Here is a 19,970-nt window from a genome sequence, read left to right on the forward strand (position 1 = left end):
TGACGACCGTCTCGGTAATCGGTAAACTAATTCTACCAGATGGACGTAATCAGCTGGGTGGCTACATGACGACCGTCTCGGTAATCGGTAAACTAATTCTGCCTGGCGGACGTAATCAGCTGGGTGGCTACGTGAAGACCGTATCGGTAATCGGACGGACGTAATCGGCTAGGAGACTACATGACGACAGTATTGGTAATCGGACGGACGTAATCGGTTAGGTGGCTACATGACGACCGTCTCGGTAATCGGTAATAACGACAGCTGGTGGAATAAACTACAGCATTATGCGAGTACGCGTGTGAAAAGGTAGCCCCTCCTTTTCACGTACATATGACACTACCCGCAACACGTAAACTGATCAACACGCACACACGCATTCACACATCTGTTTATGTTGAGTATGACGCACGGTGCCGGCAACCACGTCTCGTCATGAGACATATTGATCACAACAAAACCTTTCAGTTACTTGCATGCAAACATCCTTGCAATCGGTTAGGTACCAGCCGATATGCTCGATAACCCATTCTCTGTCGTTAACCCATACATTTTGCATGACACAAACAGACACTGACAGCCACACCCACTTCCTGGGTCCCCAAACATTTGGAACCCCGGGCAACACGAGCACCTGGAAATGCATTCATTGCCTGATTGGGATGCAGGAACATGACTGTTTGTAAGGGGGGGGGGGGGCGTTATTTGCTATGTTTAATTATTATGGTATTTTGCATTTTGCAACGGTGAACTTCATCATCAACATTCAAACTTTTAAGATGTGAAGTGTGTGGTCAGATATGATTTCATTATAAAATATGTATTATATGTTTATGTATTATGCTACTTGGCTCGGTGAACCCCGATGGTTGTTGGTATATACCAATTTAGTTAATTGGTTGGCATTATTTAAGCCCGGTATTTTTTGATTTCAAGGGGGTTGGTGGAGGCATAGAGAGACGGCTTGCTGTTAGGCTGGTAGCCTACATGTTTGGTGATTCTCATGTTAATGGAACTTTTGCAAGTGAGCAACCCTCTGGCTGATTTTTGGTTTGTTTATCGAAGTATTTTGTTTGGCTTCGCCATTTCACTTTTTCAGGCGTGGAAAATAAATCACAGTTTCTCACCTAATTTATGCTGCTGGCTGAATTTTTGTGGCGTACTGGAGATCTTCATTGCGTCCTAACCGCTACATCCCGAAGTTGAAGTGAGTCGGGAGGCTCATTTTCAACATTTGGTAAACAATGTTTACCAAATGGAAAAATTAGCCTAGAGGTAAGTGCGCATTATCGTCTGCCCGACAGAACAAGTGACACAAATACATAAGGGTATTCGGAACAATATCCCTAACAGAGACACAATGTTAACAAGCATCTGTTCTTGAGGTGGTTCATGAAGCATCTAATCCAGTAAGAATTGCAGTTTATATTGTAAGTGGCCGGAATGGTAAATAAAGTCATTGTTTGATGTCCCCCTGAGGTCAAAGATCACCAAATTGTTTGGCTGTCCCCAGAATGATGTCACGAGTCTATGAAGCAAGTTTGGCTATGATATGTTAAAGAGTTGCTGAGAACAGAATTACTTCCCGTTAGGCGGCTTTGCCGTCAAGTTTGATTGGCTGTCCCGGCCAAAAGGTTGGGAATTAGAAGAAGCTGTTTGGCTTAGATCATATAGAGCAAGGTTCATGATGATTGGACATAATTTGTGGCCTGTGGATATGTAATGTTGATGTAGACAACTTTAAACATGGCGGCCAATTTCTGATGTTGCCATGGGAAATATTTTATTAGCTATATGGGGCGGTCTGACTGTATCACCAGACATTAAAAGTAAGTTTGAAATATACTCATGTAAAGAGAGAGGAGTTAAAACACATCTTCATTCATTATAACGCCCCCTAGAGGTCAATGGTCAACGAATTCATTAGTTGTGATGTCATGGGTAGATGTACCAAGTTTGGTTATGATATGTCAAAGGGCTGCTGAGATATTGGCCTACATCCTGTTTGGTGACTTCGCGGTAGAATTTGATTGGCTGTAGTGGCCAAACGGCTTTGGATTTGAAAGATCTTTCGATGTTTTCTATCAAGAATGGCCTGCATATCATCTGTGCCAAGTTTCGAGATGATCTGAAAAGATTTGTGACAGGAGTAGCATTTCGAATGTTTTTGACATAAACCAAGATGGCGGAAAATTCATCATGGGGCAAAATAACGACATAGGATGCCTTGAACTCGGCTTGGCCCAAGGATTCCAATGATACCTTTAGTGTTTGTGAATATAAGATGAATGGGTCAAAAGTTATACACATGAATGCATGTCCAACTTTGACCTGTTGGTGGCGCTAGAGCTGATGAGCTAGCGACCTGAAATGTAATTGATGGACTAATAGGACTGTCCTGAACCAGTGTGCCAAATTGCACAACTTTTCACCAAGGCGTTCTATGGGCTGCCATAGACTCCCACTGAAGGATAATAATAATAGGAATTCATACGAAAACAATAGGTTGTCTCGCAGCTTCGCTGCTTGACACCCAAATATAGCTGCAGGCAGCAATGAGGGGGCCAAGCAGAATAAGACTCCATAAACTAATTTTGGTGGACAGACTACAGGAAGACCGTCTCAGTAATTTCCCTTACATTGAAAGCTATTGTCAAATGGTTATCACAATAAAAAATACATTGAAGTTGCTTTCTAAGGGCTGCTAACAACGCATCCGCCTACGGATCAGGGCTGCCATACGTATTCTGCCATAGTTTGTTGCGTTGATCGTGCACGTCGTCGCAAGCTAACACGACTCGTCCGCAAGCAGAATTGACCAGAGTAGCCACAGCAACACGATAGATCTACGTCCGACACACAGCCTTCAGCACTTTCAACAAGTTTCACATCAAAATATAAAAGATAGACTGAGAAATGATGACACTCGCTGTGGTCAAACAACATTTGACCTAGAGTTCAAATGTCAACAAATTATTTGGATTATCAGGATAAGAGTCATAAGACTATGAGACAAGTTTGGTTCGGATACATGAAAGCTTTGCAGAGATATGATGATACCTTGATTGTGAAAATTGGATGAATGGGTCAAACGTTATAAACATGAATGCATTTCCAACTTTGACCTGTTGGTGGCGCTAGAGCTCTTGAGCTAGCGACGCCAAAATTGCTGTGAGGGATCATGGGACTGTCCTGAATCAACAACTTTTTACCAAGGCGTTCCATGGGCGGCCATAGACTCCCATGGCAGGACAATAATAATAATAGGAAAACGTAGAATAACAATGGTAGAGAGAGAGTGAGAGAGAGAGAGAGAGAGAGAGAGAGAGAGAGAGAGAGAGAGAGAGAGAGAGAGAGAGAGAGAGAGACCTATGAGTGTCTCTGTAATGCACACTGGACTGCTTGATTGCGTTATGCAAAAACAATTGCCTTGCATTGCCTTACTCACAAATCCTGCATGCACGCACACACATTTCCTCGGCACACACTTTCTCACACACTCACAAACTCAGTTAAAAACACAATAGTCAATTGAATCAATAATGTGGCAAATCTTAAAAAGAAGAAATTATATTGCACACATGAGCTACTTTATCTCACTCACTAACATAGCTGTATCCTTTTATAGGAACATATATTGCATTTCCGAAAATGTAATGGCAAAACCTTAGCCTAAGATAGGAGGAGAGAAGGGAAGGTTTCCAGATATGATAAAGTGAGAGAGAGGAACGAGAGAGGGAGAAAGAGAGATGGAGAGAAATATGATAACAGGAGAGGACTCGTATTTGATCAGGTTGATTAACATCTGTGTCATCCCATGAGAGAGAGAGAGAGAGAGAGAGAGAGAGAGAGAGAGAGAGAGAGAGAGAGAGAGAGAGAGAGAGAGAGAGAGAGAATAGTTGATAGGGTGGTCAATGTGTGGTCATCCTGGAATGTGTTGACCCACATATACAGACATGCAAGATTAAACACGCACACACACAAACATAAACACATCAAATCACACATGTACATGTACACAAACATGCACAATTACAGTCCTAAAGAAATGCTATTTTGAGAGAGATATTCAATATTGCCGCTACACTCCCCTTCAACACAGAATCGCACGCAGAAGGGAATCTGAACTCCACCTTTTCCTATTCTACTTTTTTACTCTTCTCCCCCTCTCCTTCGCTCGGCCTGAAGATTTTAATTTGATTCTACTTTGGTTACTTGCTTCACTTCACACTCAGCCTTTTTTTCAAAATAGTTACTCACCATCTGATCTCAGGCATGCTGTTCTTTTGGCCAGTTACACGCAGAACCTCTAGCAGTGTCATACTAACCGCTTGCCTGGTGAGATACTATATGACAGGCTGAGAAATAAAATGGACTTTAACCTGAAGTGAACAGGTGGCTATTAAACATAACTCTTGCAGCTGTTTTGTATTAAGCTACTCAAGCAGTTCAGTGAAACAAATGGCCAAAAATGATTATGACTTGGTTGATATTAAAAAGGTATTATAGCAATAATAATAGATGATTAATAGTATCAATGGTATCTGTAATATTAAAAGTGTTTTTTGTACTTTAATTATGAGTAGACGTAGTACTAGTAGAAGTAGTATTACTACTAGTACTACTATTAGTATTTTGTACGTATTAGTGTTATTAATATTATTAATCGATGTATTATTTCTACTTCAAGTGTTGGTATTAGTATTATCACTGTGGTAGTTGTATTTGTACAATCAGTATTATTAGTACTTCACTTCCATGAAATTGAGTAGTAAATTTCATTTGTGGTATTGAAACCACTCGTGACGATTGTAATTGCAGTGTTTCCCCCAGCACTGTGTTGTTAAGGCGAGCACCTTAACAACAATAGGGCCCCGCCTTGACTACCAATGTATATAAAAAAAATATATATATATTTTCTTTTTTCATGTATATATTTTTTAATTATTATGCATTAACAAAGTACAAAAATCTCATAGGGAAAGAAAACATACTTCCATCAGGCGTAAAAAATAAAGATCAATAATTTATCGGTAATACTGTTCACAACAATGGTCGTACCATAAAGCTACGACCATTGTTGGTCGTAGCTTTATGGTACCACCTTGACTACCTTGACCACCTTGACTAAGACATTTACTGGGGGAAACACTGAATTTTGTTAGAATAGAACAACTATCCAACTCAATTTACCGTAACATAATCCTGCATTGGTTTTGTTTACATAGAGCAAACAGAGAACATATGTGAGGAACACACACGCTGACACACGCTTTTTTCCCCAGGGCCTTTTCCCACCACCCCCAACCCAAAAGGGTAATTCAAGACTATTGAGAGAGAGAGAGAGAGAGAGAGAGAGAGAGAGAGAGAGAGAGAGAGAGAGAGAGAGAGAGAGAGAGAGAGAGAGAGAGAGAGAGATCGTCATGGCAACCCGCTGGGCAGCTAGAGTTTTACAGGGTAAAAGGCCCTGAAGTGTTGCTCAATAACAATTGAATTCCCAAACCGGCCAGACAGGCTGGAGACGTTTCTCAGCCAAACACAAGCCCCTAGCTCACCCATTAAGGTAGGTGATATTATCTGGAACAGCTTGCACTGTCCTTAGTTCCGTATGAACGATGGTTGAACGATGTGTACGTATAAGAACCATGGAGTGTTAAGGTAAAGAATAAATCATTCAGACAAACTCAGACCATCGATCGTTAGATAGACGGATGGTTTGTGAGTGATAGAAAACAAAATCTGAAAACCTTGAGTCCAACTTTGCCTTGGACTCCAAGGGTCTTGGTGTAGGAACAAGACCAGGCCTTTGTGAGGCCATGAGGCCCCAGGAAGGGCCCACCGGTCTGGGACACCAGTCCAGGGCAGGCAGCTCACATAGCAGCACAGGCTACAAGTGGGACATGGGAGGCTAAATACAAATGGCAGGGCACTACGGCAGCTGTAGCACAGCCCAAAATGGAGGCGCTAAATTAGGCAAAGGAGTTGCAGTAACGCAACTGACCAATACAAACACACACATACACACACACACACACACACACACACACACACACACACACACACACACACACACACACACACACACACACACACACACACACTTAGTTAGTCCTTTTTCCCTCTGTGGCGGTTGTTAGTAACTCATAGTTACCGAGACATACACACAGACAAACACACACACACAAACGCACACACACACGCATTAACAAACTCTCTATTAACGTTGAGTGTCCTGTTTGGTGAACCAAACGGACGAGTTAAATACATTTAGTCAGATCCTTCTTACCATAAGGGGCCTGCGAATCCTTTCGGTGGTCTCCATACCTCCTGTGCCACTCTCACCGCACTGCGGCTCACCACGGGCCAAGGTCCCCACAGACACAACTGTGTGTGTGTGGGCGTGTGTGTGTATGTATGTATGTATGTATGTATGTGTGGACCTCAGTGGGTGTCTGTGTATGTGTAAGTATTTTCACAAGAGTCTATGCGCGTGTATGTGTGTGAGAGAGAGAGAAAGAGAGAGAGCCAAGAGTACTGTATGTTTGAAAATAGAAGAGCACTAACTGCCCATGCCCCAACCCCCCTCAAACACACACACACACGCACACACACACACACACACACACACACACACACACACACACACACACACACACACACACACACACACACACACACACACACAAAAGCTCAGAGAAAATGAACCTTGTGTAAGGGGACGGCATAGAAGCCAAGGGTGCAGTGGCGGTTGGGGATGGGTTGAGCTGGGGTGGGGAGGGGTGAGGTGGGTGTGAGGGGGTATGGGTTGGGAGGAGGTCAGGTTGCAGGACTTGTGCTACATTCGCAAAGTGGGGAATTATATTTAGCCTGGCAGGAGAGAAAAACAGGGACATGAACACAGCCATAGGTCCAGTATGCAGCCATCAGCCATTTGATGCCGCCCCCCCCAAACACTGACTTGGGTGTCTGACTGAGTGGGTGTCTGACCCCCCCCCCCCCCCCCCACCCAACCACTCTCTCTCTCTCTCTCTCTCTCTCTCTCTCTCTCTCTCTCTCTCTCTCTCTCTCTCTCTCTCTCTCTCGCTCTCTCGCTCTCTCGCTCTCTCTCTCTCTCTCCCTCCCCCCCCACACACACAGAACAATGTAGGGGGAACTCTGGACTGGGTTGGTCACATGACTCCTAGAATGGAATAGGTATGGGAAACTCTTGCTGCGAAGCGTCTCTCTGCATATCAATATAAACTTAACCACCCTGTGATGCAAATCCCTAAATTCAACCCTATCCTCAGTCAGTCTATCATTACAACATTTGTGTTAGTCACAGTGCAGTCCGACACATCCACATTCCTGGGAGGACGCATGTGAATAAAATCACTACGGAGAATCCAGATGGAGGTTCTCTAAAACAGAAAAAAAGAAGAAAGGAAAAGAAAATCTAACCAGAAAACAATTCTGAATTTTTCCACCAGAGGGCGCCCATCTCATATGGTGGGGGAGGTGAAGCATAGATCAGCTTACAGCAACCATCAGCCTCTCTTTTAACAGAGGACAGACCGAGTCGTTTGCATAGGTCGTCCAACACAACCCATATAAACTTTTAAGTCCCCAATAAACTTCTCAAAGAAACAACCATATTTCAAGGTTCTGCCTTGCCAAAACGAAGCAGATGACATTAGTTTTATTCTAAGTGGAAATTAGACATTTTAAGATAATTTCAAAATTGCAATGTTTTGATAAGATTTCTAGCGATAAATTTGAATTGTATTTTCGTCCCTCAAATGTATAATAATTCTTGTCCTTGAGGCCAACGGTAAGTGTCAACGATAAGGCCTCTTTTTATATAAGGGGTCTCTTGCTCACTCCCAAGTGTCCTTGACGCCTAGGTCAACTACTTATGACATAATTTCCTGTAGTGCTGGACATATTGTACATTATCTACAATTGATGCATTCACACTTCAAAAGACTTTAAAGCGGGATCCCTCTGTCACGATAACGTCATGAAACTTCCCGTTTAGCCTCCCAAGAACACGTCGCCCTCGTCCCTTACAAAGGAGAAGGATGACGTTATCCCTGGTTCACGATGTTTTGATTGAAAGAACATCAGTTACATAAAATAACACAACGTAGCAGCTCAGATGACTCACGCTGCTCAACGCAAACAATTCATGCGAGCTGTGTGGCTTCAGGGAGAGAAGTGTTGATATTGATCACCATGGCGATGGTGAAAGATGTTGCATTAACTAACAAACTGAAAATCATACAAATTCAATGGCTGAAAAAAATCTAAATTTATCGCTACAAATGTTAATCCTGAAAATTTTCCTTTTTCCACTGAGGTTATAAAAATTGTCCTCCATTTTGTTTTGGCAGGCAGAACCTTGACACAAGTGACATCCGGCTTCTATCAGTCGATCAGGGGCTGAAGCTTTCATGTGGGTCGCGTTGGACGACCTATACAAACAACCTATGCTGTCATTTAGGTTGGTACATTTACACTGGTCCCGACAGGCTGCAGTGTAACGAACAGGCGGCTGGTTACTGACCAGCGAGAGGGCTGGATGGATGGATGACAGACACACAAATTACACCCTGTCCGAATGGAAACTGGAAACCCCCCTCACAATCACCACTTTCTGAACATGAAAACATGCTTTGTCTCTTCATAACTGGCACAAAATCATGAGCAGCAATGGGATGGCATTTGCCGACTGGCCTAGAGTCGATCACAGGATCTTTTCTTAGGTTGCATGAAACCACATGCTCCCGAAAAACTGCTGAAATGTTGCCTTTCTAAGCTATACCTGCACACATTGAGCTTGATTGCAACAAACCTGGAATGATCTTTGCCCACACACTCACACGCAAAAACAGACACAAACACGCGCGCGTGCGTCCACACACACACACACACACACACACACAAACACAGGCAAACCCATCCCTTTCTCTTCATCTGAGTCTCTTCAACCCACCCAGGGTGCAGTGCCTGCACTTCGAGGGAGATTTAGTGGCCCGGTTGCTATGGAAACCGGGCCCGGTGTACCAGCCGCGCTGTTGGTTGATTGTGGATTTCTATGTGTTTGAGTATTTGCTTGCGTAGGTGTGTGTGAGACTAAAGCCTATACAGCGCTCTGCTTTTAGCTGCACAAGTGTATTAGCAAGCATCAGCACTATGGAAAATGTGATGTACGATGTATACTGTCGTATTGTGACCCTTAAATGTATCCATTTGACATATTATCAAATGTTTTGTTTTGTGTTCCACAATAGGCGTATATTTGTGTGTGCGTGTGTGTGTGTTTGTTTGCGTGTTTAAACGCGCGTCTGTGTGTGTTATGTGTGTGGGAGCATGTACATTCATACAGTATGAGCATTATGTAAGTCCCCAAAGGGGTTGAAATCACCTTTTCTTCCACTGCGTTAGCAGGACAAAAGGCCATAATATTCCTTCATACACGAGAAAGTACCTGTCCTTAATAACGTCAGTGTTTCTCCCGACAACAAGTTCGGATGAGCCTTAGCCATGGAGCTGCACATAGACACACATTGAAAAGTCTTCACTAACTTCAAGGATTTGTGGAGGAAATGTATATTCGGCCTCATATTAGAAACCAGCCAAATGAGATGATCTCAACCTCACGAGTGCAAACTCTGTTTCCTTCTGCGGATCAGTCTAGCCCCGATCCCTGTTGAAAGCCTTTCCCGATAATTTTAAAATGCTAAGACCAGTGCACACAAAACTTTGAGAGTGAATAACGTTGATACATTAACATAAATCGACACTAAAAGCTTTACTCCATTTCAATATGTTTTTGTCAACCCAATCCTGCAGAGCAAAGAGACAACAAACTTCTCTCTGACCATGTTTGTTGTTTAGTTTTTTTAAGGTTTTCAATAAGTGATCTCATTGGAAATGTCTATGGTTAGAAACCATGACCTAGTTAGTCCACATGGTAGCACGGTTTCAGTTGTATTCTTCATTCAGCGCTAACTATTAACATAATTAAATAAATGTAGAGTTTGAGGTTTGTTTGGCTCCTATTGTAGGGGAAAGGTTCCTTACAATGTCAAAGTCAGCTTTAATGTCAACTACTTCACATGTAGACATACAAAGCAATCGAGAAGACAATTCTCACTATCCCACGGTGAAAAGATAAAGTGCACATACACAACAGATAAGACAACACTAAAAGTAAATAACAGATAAGGCAACACTAAGGCCCCGTCCACATGAAGCCGATTTCATGGCGAAACCGCAAAGGTCTTGTACGGTTCAGCCTTCCGAACCACCCTCGGAGGTGGTTTCAAATCTACCCGGTTTCGTTTTGGATTCGTGTGGACGCCTGAAACCGTAAACCATGACGTCATCGCCACACCCCTCGACCCTCTAGCCAATGACTGTTAAGCCCGCGGAGTCTCAGAACTCACAACAACAAAGATGATGGCGGAATATAGGTAATCGTTCTGCAGCAGATCATGTTCCTTGTTGGGTTGCTAAGCCATTATTTATTGAGACTGTTGACTGACTGTTTGTTTGTGTTGTTAGTGGTTCGGGGGAGCAGCCTTTATGCGCATGCTCGCCTCTTCTTCTTATTTAATTTTCTTCTGGATTTCTGTAGCAGAAGCAGCGTCCCTTATGGGCCTGGCATGTGTACTACAGCGTTTCTACAGATCTACCCGGTTTCACTTGACTCCGTCTTTACGGAGATACTCCGAAACCGGATAGATCGAAACCGGAACGGTTTCGCCCGTCCCGGCTTCGTGTGGACGGGGCCTAAAAGTAAGCATTGAAGTGCACAAGAGATAAGGACATTACTAATATTAAAAAGATAGACAATAAGATAATAAAATCTAAGCGAAGCAGCATAAGTTTCTCAAGTCAGTAATGGCAGCAATTTCAGTCTGTTTTGGGGACTTTGTTTTATGTTACACGGAAATCAAATATCTAAATAGTTGAACGACCAAACTAATGGGGTGCACACTAAAGCCCAGGTAAGTGTGAAATATACTGTACATATAAATCCCCTTTCAACCACAGCACATCTGAACTCTAGCTGTACTTTAAGTTGTATCTGTCATTAGAAGGATGAAATCTGCATTGCATATAGTGAAAAATTACATAAGGTTCTGAAAAAGGTGTCACTGAGCTGAAATGTCTCCACACTGAATTGTTCCATTACTGAACAAGTCTTTGGAAAATTATCCTCTTTAAATGGAGGTTATCTCTGCATTCGGGCTTGCTGCCATCAGAGAGAAGCTGAGTTGATGTACAGTATGTGGCTTGACTGCAAAGATGCATTAACAATCGAATAACTCCCAGCCATACAAAATGTCCACCTCTAGGAAACAGTTTTTGATCCAAAGATCAGAAAAGCCTTCCTGAGCACGTCAGACATGAGGACCTCACCGCCTGAACTGCCTGATCCTACGCAGCTGACCGTATATATGAGGTTATCTCATCTGGAAGCTCATCTCCTTCAGTTCTCTGTTCTTATGTGTGCTACACAGTTAGATCCCAAAGCAATTAGTATGAGTGTTTGAATAAACTTAATTGAACTCAAATAAGCTTTGGTTCTATTATCTGACCTTCTAGTCAGGTCATTACCAGTGAAAAAAACGATCATGCCCGGTTTTCCATTTTACTGAGCCACTCCTATGTGAGTCTTCATAATAAGGGATAAAAACCATTAACAATCAACATGACAATCCCAACAAAAACTGATTTGGATCCAGAAATCGTACTTTGTGATAGCAGAACTTCTGGGGAGAGACATATAAGATAATAACTGATTGGGTATACGTTACGTATAGATATTATAGTAGAGACAAAATATAATATAATAAATATTAAAAAAAAGAAATGTACATATATTTATTTGTAGAAAAAATATACATAGGGGTTATCGTTACAGACTGTTATGACTGTTATCCTATCTAATCCTAGGCACAGCCTGTCCTCTGTATGGTGCTGGTCTGAAGAGAGCGGACTGGGTTTGAAGACAACTAGCTGTGGTGCTGGGGCAGTAGGTGCAGGCTAACCTTTAGAGTTCAGCTCCCTCTGTTTGTGTATAGCAGAGACGCCATGTTTACTTATTTTTCTATGTAGCGACTCTGATGGGGGGGAGAAGGGGGGAGGGGACAGTAAATGTCATTCCATGGCAGGTCAAACCATTTCCTCTCACGGATGAAGAGGTCAAAACGTGGACCTATTTGCCTTTGACAAAGCATCACTTTGGTCTGGATCAGAAGTGAACTGCGAGGACTTTCATATACTGCTACTGAAATAAATGTTCTACAAATTTGTTATACAACTATTGTGTCCAGAAATCTAATGTGAAAATCGGTTTCCCAAATACGCCTAGAAGACCCTTCAAGTCAACTTTGTGATCCTGTGGAGTGAGGCCCACATGGTTAAGAGTTTCCCCCTGTAGGGTATCTCAAGAAAAAGTCATGCGATATAACAGATATTTTTTGAGTCCCTCATATATTTCTGAATTAACCCATTTTATAGAAGAGGTCAGTTCTAGGGGGGCCATGATTAGCCTACATAAGCAATGACGGCAATGCATACAATTTGTCAATATCAATATTACTAGTTGTTTTTGTTTTTTCTAATCGTTTTCCCTTGAATGTTAGTTTCTCTTTCCAAATGGTTTAATAGGTTAAAGTAACTGGATACAGTTTCTCTGGCGATTTTTTCACCACGCATTAGAGTTAAAATGTAGTCAACCTTGGCCGCTAGGCAATGGGCAGAACAGCTCATCAACGAAAGACGTAACAAAATGTCTGCGTCTGTTGCAAAGCGGTTCCAACTGGTTTTCCACTATGTCTCAGTGCAAATAAGAGTGGGGATTTATAATACTCTACGTAAGTTTGAGTTTGTATATTTTTGTATACCCTTTTGCTTGAGCCTATCCAAATCAGTATCTCCTGCTAAACCAGGCCAAGATTAAACCCCTTGACCAGTGTTTTCTAGTCCAGTGGTTCATAAACTTTTCCCCTGGTGACCCCCAAAAATTCCCTGGTGACGTCTGGTGACCCCCTTTTTATTTTTTTGTTTAATTTTATTTTAACACCTGTCCTGTTCATCGCATGTTCACACAATTGTACAAACTGAAAGGAAAATAATCAAATAAGAAACAATTCTATCAAAAGAAAACGACAAGTTGCCTAGTTTATTTTTAACAAGAGCTTAAACATGACGGACCATTGCATCTGCAGATAGATCTAGGCTAGATAGAACAAGACCATGACCGATAAAACTCCTCCTCAAAAAAAAATCTAATTCAAGCCAAGAAAATGCATCAGATCTAAATGAACTGAGAGAATTTTCGTTTGTATTTTTTTTTTTACACTAATGTGAAGGATGGGCCTGCTTTTTTCGAAGTTCATTCATGGGTTGATTCCGCACACAGCGACACAGATTTTCCTCCACGCTGCTCAGCCGACATCTGTACTTGTTTTTCGAGTACGCCAGGAACGAGAATGTCTTTTCGCACATATATGTCGACCCAAAGGGTGTAAGAATGTCAATAGCGCCCGCAGACAATGCGGGGTACTCCTGCGCAATTTGAAGCCAAAATTCATCCCTCGAAATATGGCAGACTATTTTTGTTCCGTATTATTATCAGGCCCCCAGGAGCAGTGCATACTTCCGCAATCCACCATTGCTGATCAGCAGCCAAGCCTGGTATTGCAGCTGTTTAAGCGGGCTGTGGACGGGTCCCAGGATTCAAGGGGCCCAAAAGTAGATATCTCTGTTCACTCCAATACAAGTGGGGAACAGGAACAATAAGTCTGGATATCAATCAAAGGCTCATAATTATCTTTATGCCATGTACTAATAAAATGTAAGTTTTCTCTTTTCAAAACGCCACCTCAAGCGTTTCATTGGCTGTTTTATTTATTTATTTTTTGCAGGAGAAGGAGGGGTGGGCAGCTGAAAGGAGTCTTAGTGAAACAAATGTTGTTTCGGCCCGGCATCCGAGAGGGCTCAGTGCACGGTGCCGTTAACAAAAGCCTGTATGTGAGGAATAAAGGACAGGTTTAGGCCTAGACTAGAGCCCTAGGGCCCTATTTTAACAGTCTGAAACGCAAGTGTGAAGCGCCAAACGCAAGTAGCTTTGTGGGCGGTTCTATAGCGATGCTGCTATTATACCGGCGGATAAATGACTCTTGCGCCCGAGGCAAATCTAAAAAGGCTTGCCCTGAAGTAGCCTAATTACCCGTAGGTGTGGTTTGGGCGTAACGTGCAATAAACCAATGAGAGTGCCACCTCCCATCCCCTTTAAGAACCATGAGCGCATTTGAATCTGACGAGTTGATATTTTGACAGCGCGTTTGCAGTCTCAGATGAAACAGATGCATGACCACATGAATTTCAAACTTCAAATGGCTCAGTTTATGGCCAAATAATATGGCCTAATTCACACATGGAATAGCGTTTTCTTCCACAACTTCAGAAATACTGAGTCCTGAAATAGATTTCGTAACTGTGCTTCTATTTAATGAAATATGCAATACATTAACAAACATTGTTTCTTACCAGTATTATATGCATTATCGTTATCGACTTTTGTTCCTAATATGTATGTGTCCCCCCCATTAATATACATTGCCATGGACTGTATGACGCATTACGTGTTTAGTTTGCGTGTGTTTAAACAGATGGATGCACACATGCACGCCTGCAATCATTAATTATTTTACACATACACACACGCTCGCCCGCATTCATTCATTCTTTTGAACAATCACTCGCGGTGAAACAAATATATATAGATATATAATAAAAATCAAAATCACCTTGCATTTTTAACAACCCCTGGAAAACTTTTTGCGACCCCCACTTTGAGAACCACTGTTCTAGACCAGTGAGTTCCAGACAAGTCTGTTTCAGACCAGTGTGTTCCAGACCAGTGTGTTTCAGACAGTGTCCCAGACCAGTGTGTTCCAGACCAGTGTGATCCAGACCAGTGTGTTTCAGACCAGTATGATTCAGACCAGTGTGTCCCAGACCAGTGTGATTCAGACCAGTGTGTCTCAGATCAGTGTGTTCCAGACCAGTGGGTTTCAGACCAGTGTGTTCCAGACCAGTGTGATTCAGACCAGTGTGTTCCAGTCACTTGAGACGGTGGTGTTTTCACATGCTCCATGTGAATCCTTACCTGTCGAACAAAGCTGTTGGAGGTAGTGTCTGAGGATGTGCTTCCATCTGAGCGCTTAAAACGACTCTTCCTCTTGGCGTATTTGCCCTGAAAGCAGAGAAAACACACAAACACAAATTTCTCAAAACACAATTTTTTCACTTTACTCTTCACTTCAAAATATCAAAGTCTGGGAAGAAAACAATGCGACAGGACACTGCTCCAGAGGAAAGCTGGATGTAAACGGGGTGTATGGGGGGGGGGGGGGGGGGGGGGGTTATTCCCATGTGTCTCAGTAGAGCAGTTCATTAGTTGTCATTATTCATGTTCTGGCATAGGCCTGAAAAGGCTTTAATCAAATTGGCAGACCATGACCAATCAGTAATGGACAGAGGGTGAATATTGCATTATGAGCCCAGCCTATCTGCGACCCCATGACGACCACGATGCAGACTAATCACATTGGTTGGCAATCAGAAGGCTGGGTGGGTAGCGCCTCCTGTGTGTCTCCTGTGTGTCACCAAGGGGACTTGGTGACTTCTGGAGCACATCTGTTTCCCTAGTAGAACAAAGTGCTACAAATGCTAAATGTGCTATTAGGGCTAGAATTGCTAATCTATTTCGTGCCAGTCATTTCCATGCACCATCATGCAGTGATGCACTGATACACTTTTATGGTCAATGATTCCGATAATAGAACAATAATGCTTAATCCTAGAGGCCGATAGCCTGGAGAGATTTCAATAGGCGTGAGCACTTGCCTTGACAGACAAACTTCCTCAGCCAATCAGTGTAACAAAACATGTGACACCATCAAGGTGCGCTGTTCATTGGATACACAGGATAAAGACGAAAGCATATTTTCCACTGAGAACCTCTGCCAGTGTATAATCTTTGGTTTAATAGTTGCTATTGAGACTCTTTCTGCAATAACTGCACAGTTGGCTGTTTTTACTTGACTAATGTTAACGTTATCGCTCATTGCTTGATGGCTTCCATCATTGTTTTTCCAGAGGCGGCCTGTATTTTAAGTCATCAACTAAGACACAGACCCTGAATGGTTAAGATTACATTGTAATTTCTGGAAATCGACGTGGGAGGTTAGAGGTCGAGACTGATCCTTGTAGCAAACAGAATGTGAGGTCACGTGATCAGGATGGTCTACAGGCTAAGAGGCAGAGCCAACTAATCTACATCATCAAGTACTCGATGAATGTCTCGCAAACCACACTTATGCAGAAATCTCATCACGAAAAAAGCCTTAAAGATCATTAGTGTGGATGAGGACTCTGCCCTAAAGGATTATGCCATCCCACGCCGAGCTTTGAGAGAACCATTGCTGTTTGGTTCAAAAGAAACAACTGTCCAGCAGACATGAAAGCACAGCTACATCCAGATCATGTTCCAGGTGCAAGTGCAGGGAGGCTACCACCATGCCATGCCTTGGCACTACCCAGGGCCTACACCTAAACCCTGGACAAGAGCCTACTCTCGGCTGCTGTTACCACATGGTACGGCCTTCACCCTGCTGTCGCCGCATGAGTCACATGAAGTAGAGTTCATGCCTTTGGGAAGAAACTGAACAAGCATATCCTAAGCATGGGGCTGCAATCCAGAAGCTTAAACAACTTGTAACATACACCATTCTGTCTCTATATATATTACTGAGTAGCAGATAAGTGATTGTCTCTCTGAATTGGGTTCATGGAGTTTGTGTCTGCAAAGGCACACAAGAAAATAGATAATGAAATTAAAAAACGCCTACAGCAATGTACTTGTCCTGAACACAGTTTGGTGGTACTTGCTGTTACTTTCGCCCCCCTGCACACTACTCATACTGACCAACATCAAATGATAAAACAAATGAACAGCAAAAACTTAAGGCCTACAAAAGCAACTGCATATCTTTTAACTATTCTCTGATCAGTGGGGGAAATCTGTTGAAATCTGTAAAATCCTGTCTTTCTCCCTTTCTCCTCTTTGAAAGGCATCTCGTATCATGCTTTTCATTATTGATCACATGTTTGCATCACCTGCTAAGTAAGCCTTAACCCGTCTAACCCACCACATCTATAATTAAAATGGTAATAATGCTTACTCACATTAATAATTAATCATTGCTATGAATAGATTTTATTAATAGATGTGTGCATAGCGGAAGGGAGGTGCACAAATTCAGGTGTTTCGTCACCTTTCTTTTTAAGGCTAAATTATGATGTAAGAGGTTTATTGCCAGGTATACAAGGGTTAGCTGGCAAAATTAAGCTCATTGTGATTTTAATTGTAAGGATTCATTTTGCTGCCCACTTACGAGTGCATGACGCTGAACATCTTAAGCTCAAATATATAATGTGTCCCATAATGTTTTGCTCTCATGTTAGGTCTGTGATGAGAGAGAGTTCCCAACAGGGAAGGGGCAGGGAAATGGCAGAGGAAGTAAGGAGGGCTGGCTTCCTGTCGGTAAACAAGCCCCATGGCTAAGTAGATAATTAAAGTAAGGTTGTGTTTAGCAGAGGTCTCTACATGAGAGAGAGAGAGAGAGAGAGAGAGAGAGAGAGAGAGAGAGAGAGAGAGAGAGAGAGAGAGAGAGAGAGAGAGAGAGAGAGAGAGAGAGAGATGTTGCAATTGTTTATATTATTTTACTCTACTATACTATGCTGGCCTTGTGAAACCATCAGCAAGAGAGCACAAGCCTCACTATGATAATTGTTTTAATGTAAAGCCATGGCCATAGTGGGTCAATTGCTGCCCAGCCAATGCCAGACTGATATCCATTGTGATACCCTAATATGAACATCAGGATGTCGACCTGTAACCGAGGCTACCTTTTGACTGCCTAGCAATAGACATATTGCAGATAGTTAACAACTCTCTCCAGTCAGGCAACTTCCCAAAAGCCCTGAAAACTGCAGTTATTAAACCCCTTTTAAAAAAGCGGAGCCTAGATACCTCTATTATTAACAACTACAGACCAATATCAAATCTGCCCTTCATAAGTAAAATCATTGAGAAAGTTGTCCTCCAGCAACTTAATCACTTCCTGGCATCAACTGGTTGTTATGACACCTTCCAATCAGGATTTCGACCCCTGCACAGCACTGAGACCGCCCTCATTAAAGTTGTAAACGACATCCGTCTTAACACAGACTCTGGCAAAACCTCAATACTAATGCTACTAGACCTCAGTGCTGCATTCGACACTGTAGACCTTACTTACTTACTTTTGGACAGGTTAGAAAACTGGGTGGGGGTTTCAGGCACAGTCTTAAATTGGTTCAGATCCTACCTACAAAATAGGAACTGCTTTGTTTCCATCGGCGACTTTGTATCAGAATCAACCAACGTGATGTGTGGAGACCCACAAGGTTCGATCTTAGGACCCTCTTTATTCAACATCTACATGCTCCCACTAGGGCAAATCATGCATAATAACAATATTGACCATCATTGCTATGCTGATGACACGCAAATCTATGTATCGCTATCACCAAATGACTATCGGCCCATAGATCTGCTGTGCAAGTGCATTGAGCAAGTGAAAGACTGGATGTGCCGAAATTTCCTTCAGCTAAATGAGGATAAAACAGAGATAATTGTATTTGGTGCTAAAACGGAAAGGCTTAAAGTAACCCAACCTTCACTCTCTGTCCCTGAAAACCTCAATCAAAGCCAGAAATCTAGGGGTTATCATGGATTCTGATTTACATTTCGAAAGTCACATCAAATCAGTTACAAAATCTGCATATTATCACCTTAAAAATGTAGCAAGACTTAGAGGGCTCATGTCCACCGAAGACTTACAAAAACTTGTACATGCCTTTATCACTAGTAAGCTTGATTACTGCAATGGTCTCCTTACAGGTCTCCCAAAACAAACTCTAAGGAAGCTTCAGCTTGTTCAGAATGCTGCTGCTAGAGTTTTAACTAGAACTGCAAGCAGTTATGCAGGGGTCCAAGAAGTGTGCATTTCGCCGGCACAACGCGACAAGAAATGTGCATTTCGCCGGCACAACGCGAAGCATGTGTTCAAAACGCTACCCTGAACCTGTGGATACAAAGGATTTGACTGTGGTAGGAGTAGCGAGAGGTCAGTGTAGCGTTTTCGCGGCGAAATTTTGTAGAAGATATACAATTTCCGAAAAAAAAAAAAAAAATTCGCAAAAAAATGGCGAAATTTTCCGATTTTTTTATCGAACGACATTAAGGGTAGCACCGACATGTGTGTAAAACTTGGACTCCATCCGATGTCTAATTTTGGATTTTTTTGGATTTTTGATTGGTCAAGAAATGTGGGAGGAGTAGGGAAAAAACAGTTTTGCGGTTTTCGCGATTTAGCGAAAAATATTCATAGACGCAAATGGGCGTGGCCTAGGCCAAAAGATGCAGCAGACTCCAGTGCATCCGACTGTCTAACGTTTTGGATTGTGGGAGGTTCGGTGTGGGAGTTATAGCCCCAAACGCGTATTCCTTGGTATAGCGCCACCTAGTGGCCGGCATGTCTGGATTTGGTCGTCTGCCGTCATCTCACGTACCTGGATCTAGTCATGCAATTGGCGTGTGTGCACCATTTACGGCTTGGACCCCTAACAAAGACCAACAAATTTGAACATATTACACCAATTCTTAAATCGTTACATTGGCTTCCTGTAGGTCAGAGAATTGATTTTAAAATCATGTTGCTAACCTATAAATCCCTACATGGTTTAGGCCCAAAATATTTAACTGATATGCTTCCACTACATAAGCCTTCTAGAACACTAAGATCTTCTGAGACCAATCTGTTAATTATCCCCAGAGTAAACACGAAACATGGGAAAGCAGG

The 19,970-nt window shown here is 42.5% G+C and overlaps 1 protein-coding gene across 9 annotated transcripts in view; it reads right to left on the reverse strand.

Moving 5' to 3' along the window:
- Positions 1-19,970, reverse strand: part of cacnb1 (calcium channel, voltage-dependent, beta 1 subunit) — a 56,610-nt gene that overhangs the window by 32,330 nt on the left and 4,310 nt on the right. For 7 of the 9 annotated variants that reach the window (XM_030381686.1, XM_030381672.1, XM_030381709.1 and 4 more), the window contains exon 2: positions 15,170-15,256. In XM_030381686.1, coding sequence (XP_030237546.1) covers positions 15,170-15,256 — 87 coding nt within the window. Of the gene's footprint in view, positions 1-4,260; positions 4,355-6,286; positions 6,619-15,169; positions 15,257-19,970 lie in introns of those variants that run through there. The other 2 variants (XM_030381717.1, XM_030381731.1) reach the window with 2 other exon arrangements.

The sequence above is a fragment of the Gadus morhua genome, chromosome 2, assembly GCF_902167405.1.
Source record: "Gadus morhua chromosome 2, gadMor3.0, whole genome shotgun sequence".
Taxonomy (NCBI): Eukaryota; Metazoa; Chordata; class Actinopteri; order Gadiformes; family Gadidae; genus Gadus; species Gadus morhua.